The sequence below is a fragment of the Esox lucius genome, chromosome 17 (genome assembly GCF_011004845.1).
Source record: "Esox lucius isolate fEsoLuc1 chromosome 17, fEsoLuc1.pri, whole genome shotgun sequence".
Taxonomy (NCBI): Eukaryota; Metazoa; Chordata; class Actinopteri; order Esociformes; family Esocidae; genus Esox; species Esox lucius.
In genome coordinates, this window is record NC_047585.1 from 30243931 (window position 1) to 30261454 (window position 17524).

At 39.3% G+C, this 17524-nt stretch overlaps 1 protein-coding gene across 1 annotated transcript in view; it reads right to left on the bottom strand.

Moving 5' to 3' along the window:
• The window catches only part of LOC105017034 (low-density lipoprotein receptor-related protein 1), a 156828-nt gene extending 141104 nt beyond the window's left edge, over positions 1–15724 (bottom strand). Inside the window, exon 1 of the mRNA XM_029114188.2 lies at positions 15071–15724. Coding sequence (XP_028970021.2) covers positions 15071–15167 — 97 coding nt within the window. The 5' untranslated portion in view covers positions 15168–15724. The remainder of the gene's footprint in view (positions 1–15070) is intronic.
• Between the last annotated feature and the right edge of the window lie 1800 nt (positions 15725–17524).

A 17524-nucleotide genomic window follows, 5' to 3' on the forward strand; every position in this document is an offset into this window, starting at 1 on the left:
CAGATGTAACATTTGGCATTCAGGTTTAAAAATGTAAGTTTCAGACCAGGCAACCTTTTTTCTCATACACAATTCTATCTTGAAGGTCTACCTTAATTTCATGGCTTGGGTTTTGCTCAGACATGCATTGTCAAGTATGGGGATTATATAGACATGTGTGTTCTTTTCTAAATATTGTCCAATGATTGATTTTGCCACAAGTGGAATCCAATCAAGTTGAAAAAAATATATAAAAGGACACATATGCAGCTGAGCTCAAATTGAAGTGTAATGGAAAAGGGGCTTAATGGTTAAGTACATGAGATGAGCTTTCATTTTGAATAAATTGGCACAAAAAGTCTAGATTGATGTTTGCCATCAAATCTCTTAGTTATCTTTGTCATGTTTGTTAATTAACAAATGAAAATATGCTGAATACATTTCACCAACACACTGAAACTCAACTTAAATCATAATTACATGGACTGGAGGCATTAATGCAAAAATACAAAACATTACAATGTCAGTGTATCATTGCCATGCAGTGCCAACTATGGTTGAAAACCTTAAAATAATGTGTCAAACTTCCAATAGGGAACCCCAAGTTGTTCCACGTATTTGATCTATTTTAGAGCAAGCGCACCTGATTCAACTTGTCAACAGATGAACAAAACCTTTAATAAGTGAATAGGGTTAGCTACTTCAGAGATATGACAAAACTGTGAAATGTGTAAGGGTCCCTCGAATAGATTAGAGAACCAATGAGGTGTGTTCCATCAAGCCTGAAAACTCACCAGCCTTAACACATTGACAATACGTTACAACAGTAGCGGTTTTGATGGGTAAATTGTGAAAAGCACTCAAAACGACCTGCTTTCAGTGACACTACATCATCACATGTGAGCCTGTGTTGATTCCCTTTGGTCCAAAAAGTACACTTAACTGTAAGCTGTGAAGACAGATAAAGGCCAGTTTCCATTATCCAATCAGGTGTGATAAAAGCCTTTGTTGAGTGGTAGGTATTTTTCTCACCTGGGAAGCATGTCTGTGTGCTTGGCATCCTCGCTAAGGTCCTTACATGACTTCAGTTCTGCATTGTAACGGTCTGTAATTGGCAGATGATCACCTTCAATGATGAGTAGCAAAACCGATGAATCCTGATTTCAACTGTACCAGGCAGCAACTAAGTAAAATCGTTGAACGCAGGTTGCATTTATATATTTTTATTCCTTTATACCAACAAATGTTTTATTTAATAGACATTTTTACAGTCCAATGCTTCCGATAAAGTGATGGTAAATTGTAGGCTGGATTAAAGAATCTACACCAGCTGTCTGAGACCATGATCCCTTCACAAGGTAATAAAGAGAGGTTACCTAATGGAGAGTTATTCTTGTGGGTTTTTCATTCCAATTAAGCTTAGTCTATCCTGCACGTGTATGTTAACACTGCCATTAGTAGCACCTTAATATATCCAGCAGTAACCTGTAGGAGCAGGTTCAATCCTGCCGGTCCTTAAAGTAACATATGTGCCATGTCCTTGGGCATACTGTACATCACTAGGGCACCAATTAAAGACAAATGCTAAGGATAAGTTTCACAGGGCATAGTTACCAGAGTTTGTATAAAAGTGGGCGATGCAGAATCAGGCAGCGTGTCTGAAGATCCTCTCCTAGAAATTGTTAGCATTTAAAAAACACTTCTCTGATGTTTTATATTGTTCCTTAAAAGGGTCCATCCATGTTTACTTGGGCACAAATCATTAATGGTTAGGCAAAGTTTCGAGAGAAACAATTGACCTCAACTAAAATAATTTGGATTGGTGGGTACTGTCTATTTTCAGTTGCTCAGGTGAGTTAAAACCCATTTCAAGCACTGTTAAAAAGTCAACATTTTATCTCAAATGGAACTGCTTGAATTCTAGCCACTGTATAGCTCTAAATAGCAACCGCAAGTACTCAAATCCCAGAAAGATGACGCTATAAAACATGCAACAGGATTCAACTCTTACCCAACAAGGGTCAGAACCTGCTGGTTTTCTATATTCTACCTCATCATTAATTGCACCAACCCTTTATAAATGGTTAGAGGGATGCAATCAAAAAAAGGAGTGGAACTGGGCTTGAGGTCCAGGGTTGAGTTTGAGGGCTCTATTGCAATGACCAATGTCCAGTGTTTCGTAGGCTAAAAGTGCTCAGGGGCTGCAGGACTGCAGAGCCAAACCTCTACTCATGGCCCTCATAGGCCAGATAAAATGATTACAACATCTAAGTAAATGGGAACACCAAAACAACTGTCACAGCAGCACAGCTAAATGGAAGAACTCATGTTTTCTCGTTTGCCTTTAAGTTAGACACAGGTGGTGTAAACAAATGTTTTCCTGCTACACTGCTTGACGCTGAAGACATCCAGTAGCCAAGCGTAACATCCCAATGCAGGTGGTGTAAAATACAGTCAGTTAAATGTTATCTATAATATGGAAATATATCTGAATATCAACTCGATCAAAGCATTGCACTTTCCTGTAAAGAAGCAGAAGAGCCACGGCTCTGTTTGCTCCAGTGCTCAAGAGACTGTTTCTCGGAGAGAATTACAAGGAGAGTCCGTTTTGCACGGGAGTGAAGAATGAAAACCAGGATCTTCTTCCAGTAACTCTGGAAATGTCCTCACAACAATATTTCCAAAATGTCTGTGCTGGAAAGGCAGTATGCAGTGCTGGAAAAACTTAATTAGCACCACCACGTGTTGCAACAGCAAAACACACACAAACATAGACCACAGATACTTAAGTAAAAGCAAGGAATCTACATCAAAAAATATTTCACTTGATCCTACAAAATATAATGAACCTGAACAGGCTTTTTGGATATTCTGGCTTACACTGTTATTTCTGATCTTGTCAAATGTTATGGTTTAAACAGTGCCACTTTCTAGAACATTAAGCATGACTCGGTCCCTTTTTTCTACAGCAAAATGCATCTCCAGTATGTTACTTCTGCTTTAGGCTGTGGGACTGTGAAGAGACCCCTGGGGGCATGTCTTTTGGATAATTATGGATTTCTAAACCATAGGTGCAACTAGATTATGATAGCCCCCTCCCATCATAAACATACCATTTTCAGCTAAAACCTATTCAGCTAAAACCTATTCTAAACCCCAGCCCACTACATCACTACAGCTAAAAACTCTCGCCGAATTTGCGTAACGTCTGGTGGAACACTTTGACCAACATGGTCTCTTGAACCAATAAAAGCAGTAAAATAATTCCAGTGACGATATGCAGTCTAGCCACCAATCATGTCCCACAACTTTGTTACCCCAAGTGTTTTGTGAACCCAACCACATACAGCTAAAACCTACTCTTCACAAACCCCTCTACATCACAACAGCTAAAGGCTAATCTTAGAAGGCCTGGTGAACCAAGTTTTGAAATCATCTTAAATGTCGTTTATTTCAATTCTTTGATAGGTAGACTAATCTCCACAAATTGGAATCATATGCATGCATTGCTATTTCGATGAGTGGTGTTCAAACCATCTCCCTGTTTCAATTGCTGGGATTTTCTAGGTGGGATTTTAACATATACCTCTATACATAGATTAGTTTTGCAGGCCAATTAAAATGTTTTCCTCACTGAATTCTCCTCCCAATGCAAATTGTCTCCTGCATCATAACGCAAATTCAGTTCCCCCAATAAAACACAGAAAAATGAATTACATGAAGGCAGTGTCATCATAGCTTGGGGCTGCTTTGCTGCCATATTCCAATTTGCACCAGAGAATTAGAGGAAAATGTGAGGCCATCGCTGCCACATTCTCTGGGCCTGGGCTCATTTAAGGTGGACTAAGGCAAAGTGGAAAACTGTCATGTGGTGTGACGAATCAAGATGTGAAATTATTTTTTGGAATCATGGACGTCGTGTCCTCTGGACAAAAGAGGAGACGGACCATTCGGCAACTGTGGCATGTTCGGTGGCATCATTGCATGCACCACCCACAATTCCACACACATAATTTTGATTGGGTTGAAATATACGTTTCGACCCAGCCATTCTATAACATCCAATTCTTCTTTTTGAGCCATTATGTTGAAGCTTTGCTTAGATTTGGAGCACTCCCTTTAAGAGTGTGCTCCTAATCTCAGCTCGTTATCTGTATAAAAGACACCTGGGAGCCAGAAATCTTTCTGATTGAGAGGGGATCAAATCCATTTTTATTTTTTGTAATTCTGTCTCTCACTGTTCAAATAAACCTACCATTAAAATTATAGACTGATCATTTCTTTGTCAGTGGGCAAACGTACAAAATCAGCAGGGGATCAAATATTTTTTTCCCCTCACTGTACATCCCTAGAGTTAAAACATAAAGACAGAACTGACAAATGGTAATCCTATCATGGATGGACATTCATAACTCTGCATTACATACTGATACTATGGCCTGCTAGTTTAGTCATAGGAACAGGAATAAGGAGGCCATTTTCTGCCGAAGTTGACAAATCTGGGCAGTCAGAGACACAATTTTAATAAACTGGCATGGCTGCCATCTGTGTCTGAGAAATCAGCCCTAAGTAACAAAACCTATTTACAGAATATACCCACTGTTTAGATGGTAATCGAAGTTTAATGCTAGCAGTGAATGTGTTTTGGAAAAACTGGTCTAATTTTGTTGCCCTCCGCTCTTGAAATGTTTTCTGTTTTATTAACACCATGTGTGCTTCAAATTTAACCAGTCTGATATGGACTATAACTCTCATTTTAACCCTTGTAACACCAGGTAAGTTGACCAGGAATCAACCTGGAAGAAATGTAGGGTAAACTGCCTTGCCCAGGGACAAAACTGATTTGGGGACAAAACTCGGGGATCCGATCTAGTAATCTTTCAGTTACTTGTCAGATGCTGTAACCCAGGGCTGCACAACACTATTCCATCAACCCTCCTGTAGTTTCTCCCTTCTACCCCTGGTGTGATTTGATCTAGCTTTTAAGGTGGCCCTGAACCACTAGTACAATTACACAACCCCAATACAAATACTCCCCCCAATACCGCAAAGCAACCACTAATACGATGACACACTTCCAATAAGATACCACGTCACCAAATATGAACACACTCCCCAATACAAAAAAATTTGTATTATGCCTGAAGTAAATGATACATCATTAATAGTCTGTTCTGAAACATCACTGGAGTTGGAGAATATTATAGTTGACTAGAAAGTCCTCATTCTAATCATTAAACGCATCTAAACACTTCAGTTTGGTCATGTCCCGTAAGTGTCATCACAAATGCGCCACAGAATTTAACACCATAAATTAGCTTTGTCAAGATGTGCTGATTCCTATTAATGTCCCCGTTCTTGCATGCTTAGTGGGTTGGTTTAAATTATTAGTTGCATTTTTGGAGTATCTTTCTTTCTATCTAGATTTATGTTGCAGGCAGTAACTTGAAAGTAAATGTTGGCACATTTTGGCTTCTCAGATCAAGAGATTTACATTTATGTCTCATAATGAATACTATACAGGGACAATGAGGGGACAGTCTCATAATATTTTATACAAGAAACATAAAAAATATATATGCTCCAGACACCAAAATGAACATCAGTGGTTATACATTTTGAGCACTGGGCTGAATAAAAGGATCTAGGAGAACATAGGGATGGTTTTAGGAGCTGAGAAATATCATGCCTGGATGAGACAAAGCCCCTGCTCAGAGAATGAGTCATCTAGACACATCAATGTCCTGCCAAAACAAATATATTAATCAGAGACATTTTCAGATCAATATCATTCTAACCCCACTTTTTCCACTCCCTCCCTCTCTTTCCATCTTCAGGCGTAAGGCATATGTGCCTCCTACGGCTCTAACACACACACACACACACACACACACACACACACACACACACACACACACACACACACACACACACACACACACACACACACACACACACACACACAGGGAAATGCATTTAGCAGAGACTGATCTCAGGCCTTCACTTAAAGTCTCATCAAACTGTTCAGATCAAATCTGCTTGCTTGTTATTGAGGTCTGTCCTTTTTTAAACTAGCAATTGTCAATATGCCCAATACAAAGTTCAGAAGCAAAACATATAAAGCCAAATTGAACTGCAGTGTGGAGACACGATGTCTTTTACTTGGATGGGAATGATACAGTATATGATGATAACCTCATACACCAAGACTGTCTTCACCAGTGGTTGAAACCCCACATTTATGGTCAGGGAACCCATTTAGGCCAGTTAAGTAACAGTGAATTGGCACTTGGCATGCTGCATAGGTCCATTTCGGTAAACTCTTGGACTTGACTGACTGTGGCTCAGCAAATAAAAATAAAAAAAGCTTTCTCCAACTCACTCTTGACTCTGCTATCTGAATTCACTCATTGACATTCTCTCTCTCTCTCTACTCCCTTTATCCTTTGATTACTGCATCTATTCCTCTTATACTTCCATCCTGACTCCCAGACTGATAAGCAGAACAGGAAATATGAGCTCCTTCACTTGAACACATCCTCTGACCCAAATGTGAAGGTCTGTCAGACATTTAACTAACATTCAACTGCTCACTGACAGTGCACTGTGATTCGGCGACTCCCTGACATTTCTACATTGCTCAGCCACGTACCCGTGTAGAAACATCTGGCTCGATCTATATAGACAAGGCAATCAGAGATCACAAGTGGGTTAAGGATGAAAGGTTGGCCAACAAGAATAAATAAAAAGGCTACTTTTGCAAGTGACGTGGTCCCTCCTGAACCTTGCTAAATTAGCCAGTCACAGGTTATGCTACGCCAGCTGGCTATCTGGACAGACAAAATGCACAAATTATTAAAAATCTAATCTAGCTAGCTACCAGGCCAAAGTTTTGCTGTTTTTAATTTGTCCCAAACTAATGGCTTTGCATTTAGGAAAAAGTGTATTCCTTTGACTTGTTTTCCTTAAGTATAACATTAGTGCCTTTTTGCAAAACATAGGATGCATGTTTGGAACATTTGTATTCTGTATATTTGTTTTGTTAACCTTGTTGTTTACGTCATAGTTGTAGAGTCATAGAAAATTAATGAAACTTAGTGTCAATATTTATTAAAATTTGCACCATTGTTTTCAATGGTGAATATGATGTAATTGTGGAAAGAGAGAATTAATACCAACTCATAGCTTGGAAAGTGGAAACGGAGACAGAAAATCATTAATAGAGGCAATTACAATGAGCAAGAAAAAAAAAAAAAGAATGAGAAAAGTAGAATTATCAAAGTTGATGAATTAGCACACAGGAATTTGACAAAACCGTTTTGAGCCCTTTGCAGGGCCGTGGTCAAGGTATTTGCTAAGCAATTTAATCTTTTACAGTGGTGCATTGTGACTTGGATCAACAGTCAGGCTCAGCTCAACATCGGGGACATGGTTGATTAAGTTTGAAAGGTGAATGTAGCATATGGAGATGTGTGAAACATTACATTCGTCCTTTTCCGTAATGGCGAGGCAACGTAAAGTGATGTTGAAGTTACTCAATTTTTGGAAGGTCTCGCCCCAGTAAACAATGAGTAGTCAATTCATTTCAAAGATAATAGACACATTCTTTGTTGGCCAATCACAGATGATGTTCACAACACACAAATAGTTGCTTGCAAGTATTATGAGGGTTCCCCAGTGTCTTTTATTCTTGGCCTTGAGACTAGCGCACAATCTTGTTGCAGAAAAATACATTTTTGACTTTGAAAATAGCATCTACATATTCAGCACAGCAAGCACTGGATTTGGTCTTGTTCCCCACTCCGGACTGAAGCAAAAATTTGCTTAGAGGGGTTTATCAAGTTTTTGGGTTAGTGGACTTGAGTAAACGGAAGTTACATTTAACAGAAGTTAATTAGCCCAATAATGATTTTCAGTTAACTTCGATATTAAATCGTTAAAGAAAATGCTTAACGAACGATTAACGGATGAACTGTTTGGTGCCCATCGCTGTATGTTTTCCAAGTGCGTTATGAAATTTTATCACCAGGCATAGTAACCTATAAATTACATTCGTTGTTGAGCGAGTAGACCCATTGCATTGCATATGTTTCATGACAGCACTTGTGATCTTTGCTATTGAACCGTAATAGCCCACCACAGAAAAGCCCAAAGAGCACTGTCACAGTATAGCAGCAAGTGTGCCCTCTAGCTATGAGCAATCCCATGGAAACCGAAGGACACTAGGACAGACCATACAACTATATGCACAAAGTTCATGTTTATTGTTACTTGAATTCAAAATACAATATCTACGCTGAAGATTATTAGATAACTACAAAAATACACTCACCTAAAGGATTATTAGGAACACCTGTTCAATTTCTCATTAATGCAATTATCTAAATCAACCAATCACATGGCAGTTGCTTCAATGCATTTAGGGGTGTGGTCCTGGTCGAGACAATCTCCTGAACTCCAAACTGAATGTCAGAATGGGACATTCAGTTTGCGTGGCATGGTTGTTGGTGCCAGACGGGCCGGTCTGAGTAATTCACAATCTGCTCAGTTACTGGGATTTTCACGCACAACCATTTCTAGGGTTTACAAAGAATGGTGTGAAAAGGGAAAAACATCAAGTATGCGGCAGTCCTGTGGATGAAAATGCCTTGTTGATGCTAGAGATCAGAGGAGAATGGGCTGACTGATTCAAGCTGATAGAAGAGCAACTTTGACTGAAATAACCACTCGTTACAACCGAGGTATGCAGCAAAGCATTTGTGAAGCCACAACACGCACAACCTTGAGGCGGATGAGCTACAACAGCAGAAGACCCCACCGGGTACCACTCATCTCCACTACAAATAGGAAAAAGAGGCTACAATTTACACAAGCTCACCAAAATTGGACAGTTGAAGACTGGAAGAATGTTGCCTGGTCTGATGAGTCTCGATTTCTGTTGAGACATTCAGATGGTAGAGTCAGAATTTGGCGTAAACAGAATGAGAACATGGATCCATCATGCCTTGTTTCCACTGTGCAGGCTGGTGGTGGTGGTGTAATGGTGTGGGGGATGTTTTCTTGGCACACTTTAGGCCCCTTAGTGGTTTAAATGCCACAGCCTACCTGAGCATTGTTTCTGATGACCATGTCCATCCCTTTATGACCACCATGTACCCATCCTCTGATGGCTACTTCCAGCAGGATAATGCACCATGTCACAAAGCTTGAATCATTTCAAATTGGTTTCTTGAACATGACAATGAGTTCACTCTACTGAAATGGCCCCCACAGTCACCAGATCTCAACCCAATAGAGCATCTTTGGGATGTGGTGGAACGGGAGCTTCGTGCCCTGGATGTGCATCCCACAAATCTCCATCAACTGCAAGATGCTATCCTATCAATATGGGCCAACATTTCTAAAGAATGCTTTCAGCACCTTGTTGAATCAATGCCACGTAGAATTAAGGCAGTTCTGAAGGCGAAAGGGGGTCGAACACAGTATTAGTATGGTGTTCCTAATAATCCTTTAGGTGAGTGTAAGTGTCAGCAATAATAAAACTATGAGATACTGTAAGTGTCAGCTATAACTAAGTGCACATACATCTGTGGTCAGGCAATGCTTAACTGGTTGAGACACTGGTTCTTTTTTAATACAGTGGATATAAAATGTCTACACACACCTGTTAAAATGCCAGGTTCTTGTGATGTAAAATAATGAGATAAAGATAAATCATGTCAGAATTTTTTCCACCTTTAATGTGACCTATAACATGAACAATTCAATTGAAAAACAAACTGAAATCTTTGAGAAACAATAAAAAAACTCAAAACCTGGTTGCATAAATGTGCAGACCCTTAAACTAATAGTTTGTTGAAGCACCTTTTGATTTTATTACAGCACTCAGTCTTTTTGGATAGGAGTCTTTTAGCATGGCACATCTTGACGTGGCAATATTTGCACACTCTTCTTTGCAAAAGTGCTCCAAATCTGTCATCTCCTGTTCACAGCCCTCTTCAGATCACAGCACAGATGTTCAATTGGATTCAGGTCTGGGCTCTGGCTGGGCCATTCCAAAACGTTAATCTTTTTCTGGTGAAGCCATGCTTTTGTGGATTTGGATGTGTGCTTTGGGTCGTAGTCATTCTGAAAGGTGAACTTCCTCTTCAGCTTTCTAGCGGACGCCTGAAGGTTTTGTGCCAAAATTGCCTGGTATTTGGAACTGTCTATAATTCCCTCCACCCTGACTAAGGCCCTGGTTCCAGCTGAAGAAAAACAGCCCCAAAGCATGATGCTGCCACCACCATGCTTCACTGTGGGTATGGTGTTGTTTCTGTGATGTGCAGAGTTGGTTTTGCGCCAAAAATACCTTTTGGAATTATGACCAATAATTTCAACCTTTGGGTTTATCAGACCATAACACATTTTCCCACATGCTTTTGGGGGACTTGATGTATGTTTTTGCAAACTTCAGCCGGGCTTGGATGTTTTTCTTTGTAAGAAAAGGCTTCCGTATTGCCACCCTACCCCATAGCCCATTCATATGAAGAATACGGGAGATTGTTGTCACATGTAGCACACAGCCAGTACTTGCCAGAAATTCCTGCAGTCCCTTTAATGTTGCTGTAGGCCTCCTGGAAGCCTCCCTGACCAGATTTCTTCTTGTCTTTTCATCAATTTTGTAGGGAGTTCCAGTTCTTGGAAATGTCTCTGTTTTGCCATATTTACTCCACCTGATGATGACAGTCTTCACTGTGTTCCATGGTATATCTAATGCTTTGGAAATCCCTTCTCCTGACTGATATCTTTCAACAATGAGATCCCTCTGATGCTTTGGAAGCTCTCTGCGGACCATGGCTTTTGCTCTGAGATGCAACTAAGAAAATGGCAGGAAAATCCTAATAGAACAGCTGAACTTTGTGATTAATCAGAGTCACTTTAAATGATAGCAGGTGTGTAATGAATTCTATTTAACATGAGTTTGAATGTGATTGGTTAATTCTGAACACAGCAACATCCCCAGTTATAAGCACACTTATGCAAAGCACACTTATGCAACCAAGTTATTGTAAAGTTTTTATTTTTCAATTGAATTGTTCACATTATAGGTCACATTAAAAGTTTAAATAAAAAATGACATGATTTACCTTTGTCTCATTCTTCTACATCACAGAAACCTGGCATTTTAACAGGGGTGTGTAGACTTTTTATATCCACTGTAGGTGGTACTGGAAATGTTGTCATTATGTCTCAGCTGTATAATTGTGTATGTATAGGCTTATATATGTTGCAATATGATTTTTTCCCCTATAAATGGAATTTCCTTATCCACCACCACTGAGTCATCATACCGTTTTCAGACAGAAAGCATTTAAGCCAGCAGAATGTCTGAGGGAAAGAAATAAAAAAATATATCTTAAAGACAAATTGTGAACTATTTCCACCCAAAAAAAATTCAGCAAAGGGATTTTTCTTCTAATTTCATTAGTGTGTTTATGGACATTCCCCATTTTGACAGGTTATAGGGTGTCGTCTAATTTTTATACCTCTGTGAAACGAGTATCATGAATAAGTTATGGGTGACCACAAAAGAGGTGTGAATGATGGAAAACTAGATCAGTCGTAAGAAACTTAAATGTGTTTTTTATTAATTACCTAGATAGATTTTTTATATATATATTTTATTCTAAATTGTTTTAATTTAGCTCAATTAAAGATTACATTTCTGTCATTGAGTATATGATCAAGCTGGTTAAATTACAAAGACGTAATTCCTTAAGCTATTGCTTATCTCTAACAAGAGGTATCTTTAACTCGACTATATCAAAAATTCTCAACGGCAGTTCTAAACGTCTCTAAATTAAAATTGTCACCGTAGTGATCAATGGCTTATGGAAACCATAAGAAATGTTTCCAGAAAATAAAGTGAATATGTCCCCATCCCCTGATCCTAGAGCCCTACTCCACTAGTCGTGATAGACGGGTCACTGTGGCACACTGCACTACAAGCCCTGAGCTACAGCGCCTAACCTCGCTAACTGAGGTAAATAACCAAGCAGCTGTAGATTTGTATAATGGAGCACTACATAAACTGAGGGTTGAGCACTTTGAGTCGCCTTCAACAACAGCGTGTACTTAGTAAGGGCACTGGAGCAGAGACTTGGACTAGGGAGGGGAGAATGTGTGGGAGAATGCAGTACTCTCTCCTTAGTTCAAAGCAATCACTATTATGACTCTTAACGAAACAAGAAGTTCACTCTTCCCTTTTCATAACTTCCCTGAACAGTCTATGTAAATCATTCCTCCTTCCACATCTTGAACGTCAGCACAAAGTAAATTCTGAGAATTCCATCTGGTGTGAGGGAGGGGTAGCCATCCCTCCGTTTCCCTGACCCCACACATCCCCACTACTCCACATACTTGCCAGATCTCTATCCAGATGTTACAGAGCAAAGGTTTGGTGGGGTAAGTTCCATATTGTCTGGAGTTCTACTGTGGATCGATCTTTCTGTGGGTGTCAACAAGCCTGTCATCTGAAAATCAACACTTCTTCAGTTAACAAGTACTCCAAAATTCAGCTTTATTTTCATCAACATGATTCAAATATTTTCTCCACCAATGAAGATATCCTATTGGCCAGGGAAGCACACTACAGTACATCTGAAACATTGCAGGCGACATAAAAGGCAGGACCTTTGCCATGATTTACAGTATAAATAACAGCAAGACATTACATTTTGTCTGGGTCAAAATCTATTTCTCATGAGTCATGGTAGATATGGTTTATATTATTGGGTACAACTCAAGGATACTTCAGTATTACATATATGACATGAAAGTTTAAGGAGAGTAAACGGGAACAAGGTTGCAAAGAGCAGTTATGTTCCATGTTGGTTGGCTATGACTGGATACAATTAAGGCAACGCTAAATGCAGGCACAAATAAAGGTGGCATCTTAGTCTTAGAAGAGCTTTGGTTAGACTGTTAGAAATCAGAAAAAAGATAAACACTATTTGTTGAAACAGTTCCTCTTTGTAATGAAAAACAAATTTCTCAAACGGTTTGTAAAAGGTTATTGAACTCTAGTTACAATGGCACTGCTTACAAAGCGTAGAATGATGTGGCGTTTTTTTTCCTCCAATGGGCCCCCAATTAACAGCGCTCAATGTCCGATTTCAGACTCAAATTCAGAGGTTCCTTCTTGGGAACAAAGAAGATTGTGGAACCAATTAAACACAGGGTCTGTTAGTGGCTTAGGACCTTTGTCTTCAATACAGTAACTGAACAAGGATTGGCCATTTTCCATGAAGAGAAGTGCATGATTAGAAACAAAAACGGCCCGTGCTCCATAAATATTTAGCAATGGGGTGGTAAGCATTGATGGTAAGCAAAGGTTATGTCTTCAAACCAGTAATGATTACCATCAATGACTATCTGGAAAGACAATCTCCAAACAGGGAAAAATGTAATTCACCCAGTCACAAACATGTACACTGTGACATGCAACATTGTTTCATACAAGTGATAAAACTAAATAAAGAAAATAAAACTCATCCACTGCTGCTTTTTGTTCTTCTCAGGCAGGATTAGGCTAACCCTATACTCTATGAATAACTTTATTAAGCAGTACTGGTAGAACTAACCAACTCAAACAGGCCAAGATAAGAATGTTTCTAAAATCTAACACCTCAAAGATACACACACAAGTAATATTTTCCAGACGTTCTGGTTAAAGTGCCACTGACAAAATGCTTTGGGGAGTCCAGTTGTGGTTGGAAGCCGACTGTTGAGTATACCCTGCCAAATTTCAAGCAAACGACATGAGTGCTAACATAGTAACACTTAAGCATGCATTGAAGCAGCACAGAAAGGCTGTGGAACAGTGGAGTTTACATGACATTACACAAACACCATTGACTGACAATTTATTAAGACTAAAGTAGGCTAGCCTATATGGCTTCCATAAAGACTCAACCAAATGCATGGATAGTTTTAAGATGGTAAAAGAAAGTCTGGATGAGGAATTGCTTGGCATATGTGTCAAAGGATTTGAGTCTGGATGTTTTTCCTTAGGAAAGCAGCTGTGTTCTGGCCTGACTACGCAAACAATTTGCTCTGGCCAAATTCTGTGCCATGCCCACAGATGTAAGTTTCTTCCCTGGAAGATATTTAAACCTGAATACCTTCCCAAGGACTCATATGTCACAAAACCTTCCAAACCATCTGATTTGTTCCAGAACCATTGAGTTTGTCACATTGGCCCCAGAAACTGAGTTTGGCCAGAGACAGAACAAACAAGGGTAAACAAACAAACAAAAATGGAATTAGAAATGATCCAATTGCATAGGAGTTTGTTCTGTACAACTACCCTACATTTTGACATCACCTGAACAACTGTGATTGAAAATATAGTGAACGATAATGCAGTTGAAGACTGGTCAGTTTGAGTAGTCAGGCAAGCTGCGTTCGTGGGTTGGTTTAATAAACGACTGAAAAGGCTTGTGAAATAAGCAGGCCTTGCAGTTGGCAGAAATACACAATTCATAGACTTAGCTACAGCAGCCAAAATCGGAGGAAGAAAGTATTTCATGAGATGCAACCAATTTAACAACAATAAATGCAAGACGAGGGTTATTTAATTCGTTATTGGTTTGAAAGTGTATGCGTGTAGGTATATATTATTGCAGTTGCAACATTTAAGTCTAAACAGTCCTTCAAATCAAAGTCTTTGTCAAAATGTATGGCTATATTTATTGGTTACATTGTCTGTAGCCGAAAACACCAGTCACTACCTGAATGCAGACGTGACAATGGGGTCGCATCGTTTTCCGTTAAGTCTACACAAATGACTGTTTTACTTGCTGTCAACATCACACCTCCACAGTAGGCTATGTGCCTATGTTGATTGCTAAATCCAATAGCCACACTAGCCTAACAACCACTTGAGAGCTAATGGACAATCCAGACAGCAAGACACCGGGTAAGCACAGGGCCATTTACAATAATAATGTTAGCCCAAACGAGTTAACCTCGGAAAAAGAAAGTGATTCAAGAAAGGGCTGTGGGACAGGAATAAAGCGAAGGTTGTCTTCAAATCAGTACTGCTTACCGTCAATGGCTCTAGCTGGAACGATAACCTCCAAACTGTGTAAAAATCCCACGAAAACCAACCCAAACGCAAACGTGTTTGCTGTGACACGCAACATTGTTTCTTAAAAGAGATAAAACAAAAGAAACAAAATAAAACTCATCCACCGCCGCTTTCTGGTCCTGTCAAGCAGGAGGTCGCAGCAAGCTGCGAAATGCTGCCGTGCCCCCGCGACGCTCTTCTGTGTAGCCTATGCGCTTTCCGGTGCGCAACGAACTGCAAGGCTTTGTACCCGCAACGAGAATGAAAACGATGTATTCTCTCACAGCTATAAGCAAGGCTTCTCCAGACCTGGGAATGCTACGGGTTCCTTTGATGCATGGATATAAGTAGCTAGCTGGAATTATCTTAGCTAGTCTTGCTGAATGCAGAGATGAAAAAGTAACGGGAGATATACGGAGCCTATCTTCCCAAACCATACGGGGTGTCCTTTTCTTTGATCTTTCTAACAGAGAAACAGTTCTGACAGCCACAGCAGAAAATAAAAAAGTATGCCCGGTCCCAAACCCACCACCTCCGTTGCTGGTGGTAACAAATTGAGTCCGAACTTGCGAATGAGCCTCAACCCCTCGGCGGGTTGATGTGTCACGTCACCAACACCAATGGCTGGCCACATCTCTGTCCACCCAGCTTAAAGCGAACCAGGCGACCATTAGTGAAATACTTAGTTTACAATTTCCACGAATCAAACTAGAGCGCGAGGGGTGTTGGTCATATTGGGATGGTACACATTGAATGTTTCAAAGATATTCGATACGTTTTCTTTAAAATGCTAGGGGCATAATTAACTTCTCATCCAAAGGCTGTTCCTAACGCTGAGTTCATCCACAGAATTCTCTGAAACATTAGGATATATGAATGTCTTATAAGCAACCTAGATAGTCCTACAGCGACAGCCTGGAATTTAATGAAAACAAGCAAGCCAACTTATAAAATACATTTTAGGGAGAGTGAGGGTAAGTTGAGCCAAAGCTTTAGTTGAGCCACCCTATGAAACCACACACAACAATTTGACCAAACTTATTAAAATAGTTCATTATTTAATGCAGTCTGTGAAGGTACAAACAACAGGGCAAAATACATTTCATGATGCTTGAATCGAAATCAAAGCAGATAAGGAAGAAGAATACCTCTCAAATGAGCTCAGGTTTGAATGCCTTGTTTCTTTAAAGTTATTTATTACATTATGCTATGTGATGGTTTGTAATGTGTGGTTGTGTGTTTGCTTGTTGAAATGTTTGTTTGGTGCACACTATTTTTAGTTTCTCTGCAAACATGGATTATGTGAAGAGCTTGCACAACACTAGCAAACGAGATCATTTTCTCAATGTGTTGTCCCTGATAAAATAAAGGTGTGTTAACAAAAAAGTTTGTTGTATACATCAGTTTGGGGTCACGAGGCTACATATTTAATTTTGAACCACTTAAGCATGAAAGTGTCTTCTTGCAGCAATTGTGAAACATTTGCCAGGGGGCAATATGATCTAAATAATATACTTTATCACTGGAATAACAAATTTACATTTAACAAGGCACAGACAGTAATGGCAAAACACATGGATATAAACTTAAAATGCAAAGTGGCCATGTAACATTTTCAGATTTACGAACATGGTTTATTGCAACAATGTGTTTTATTATTGTTATTAAAGCAATTGTGTTTTTACTCTCACTCATGCCAAATGGCAATTGTATCTCCTTTGCTGTCAAACTGTCTGAGCTGCTATATGATCACCACACACGCTAAGAAACGAACCCAGACACTGTCACAGTGTACACAGCCCATCCATTTTATTGAAGTGAATATTCATTTAATCCTTTATAATTTATTTATCATTGCAGCCATGCAATGTAATTACTTACACTTAATTTAATTTTTATGTTATTGTGTTTTTCCCCACGCCATGGTTCGTCATTGCCTTGTCATGAAATTTCCATTGTTTTGCTGAAGTTAAATTAAAACCTTTCCCGCATCTACAGACTCTTGATTAAATCCATTTAGATTGTATGTTCACAGTCCAAGGGGTGTGAATACTTTCAAGAGCCACTGTACTTGCAATCATTTTGGTAATAGGGTTTTTATTGGAAGCTCAAAGTGGTTTTTTTTTGTATGACTATGAAGACGTTTCTACACATTTCTTTAAATATATATTACAAATGAAAAAAAAAAAATACCCAAACTAATTAAACATTTCTACATGTGGTTTTATGTTCACTTATTTTTTTGTTTGCAGAACGCACAAGCCGTTTAATATGCACAATTATTTGCACCCTCAGATCAATATCAGGAAGTTTGCTAAATGTAATTGGAACTTGCACTTCATACAAGATTTTGGCCACAATAAACAGAAATGGTGTTAAAGGGGATGATCATAGAAAAAAAACCTACTCACCATTATGAAGTATGGAGGTGGA